General features: G+C 37.8%; 1 protein-coding gene across 1 annotated transcript in view; it reads left to right on the forward strand.

Moving 5' to 3' along the window:
* Agpat5 (1-acylglycerol-3-phosphate O-acyltransferase 5) overlaps nucleotides 1-1,491 on the forward strand; it is a 35,929-nt gene that overhangs the window by 25,616 nt on the left and 8,822 nt on the right. The window contains exon 4 of the mRNA XM_021170198.2: nucleotides 821-910. Coding sequence (XP_021025857.1) covers nucleotides 821-910 — 90 coding nt within the window. The remainder of the gene's footprint in view (nucleotides 1-820; nucleotides 911-1,491) is intronic.

Genomic DNA, 1,491 nt, shown 5'->3' on the forward strand with positions numbered 1-1,491 from the left:
GGGAAATTTAGTCCATAATGATGTCACACCAATCTCTGTAGCTGAGTCCATGATTCAATTTTTTAAAGGCTGTGATGTAGACATTATCTTAATTAATTTTGTCTATTTATNTATTATTTTTAATTTATTTTATGTAANTGAATGCCTTGTGTATATGTACTTCTAGTTCCTGGTCCATATTTTAATTCCTTAAAGGATGGAGGTGTAGACTTTTGTCTTTTTAATTTTCTATCCTTCCCTCCTGGCCTCCTGTGGCCTCTTTTACTTATTTATTATTTTTAATTTATTTTATGTGTTTGAGTGTTTTGTATCTATGCATTCCTGGGGCCCATGGAGGTCAGAAGAACGCATTGGGTCGCCTGCAACTGAGTTATGGATGGTTTATGACCATGTGGGTGCTGGGACCTGATCACCAGTCTCTGAGAAGACTCGTATCTGCTGAGCCTTCTCTCCAGTCCTGGCAGTGTGGATATTTTAAGGATACTTTTAATTGACTTGGTGAATGACAGTAGAAAATCAATGAGTTAGGATCCATCAGAAAAAGCTTTTGAACTAAATCTTTTAAAGAGAAAATGTTTTAAGTGTTAACAAAATTAAATGTGTATTTTTCATGATGCAGTTTTACNTGGGCTCTGTAGAAATAGGATTTTCAGTTACATATTGTATNGTTGGCAATATTTAACTATTAACTGTAGCTTGAGTTCTGAAATGTAGTTTTATGTTTTTTACTCATTGGGAGAACAGTTGCCTTAATAACTACGGTGATTAGTTATTGAAGAATAATTGCTCTTCTTTTTTCTTTTTCTTTTCTGTGTACCAGCATGGAGGAATTTATGTAAAACGAAGTGCCAAATTTAATGATAAAGAAATGAGAAGCAAGCTGCAGAGCTATGTGAACGCAGGAACACCGGTAAGTGTGCCCNCTTTTATTCCTCAACGCAGGCTAAGAAGTTCTTAAGTCATTTTGAAAATNTATTACCCCATGTGGNACGATGGNNCNNCTTCAGGGTTTTGTTGAGATAANCTGTCCTCGTGGCCGTGAGGTAAGNTTGCTGCAGATGATTGTAAGGCTTCTCCCGAGTAACACTCAGCATTGGCTCGGGAGGGGCAAGGGCAGGCCTTAGTGTGTAGAGGATGGAGCTCGCCAGAGCCTTACACTGAGGCCCCAAAGAGTTAGTCTTNACATGAGATTTAGTTCTAGAAGAAGTTAAATTGCTTTCTTTCTGTGTAAATTTGGATTTTTATTGTAGAAATTAAAGTTTGTTTTCTTTAAAAAAAAACACAAACCCAGAGCAAAGAGTCGCCTAGTGAAGAATCATTCCGTGTCAGTATTTTACAGAACTTTTTTTCTGTAAAGGGGGAAAAAAAGAATTCAAATCTTCTATTTCAAGAATGCTGGCTGCTGCCAACTGCCTCTCCCCGTGGCCCCTCTCTGTATAGACAGTCATAGCTATGGTGAGGATTGGGCAACTCTTGTCTTTCTCCTCTCTC

The sequence above is a fragment of the Mus caroli genome, chromosome 8, assembly GCF_900094665.2.
Source record: "Mus caroli chromosome 8, CAROLI_EIJ_v1.1, whole genome shotgun sequence".
In the NCBI taxonomy this organism is placed as follows: Eukaryota; Metazoa; Chordata; class Mammalia; order Rodentia; family Muridae; genus Mus; species Mus caroli.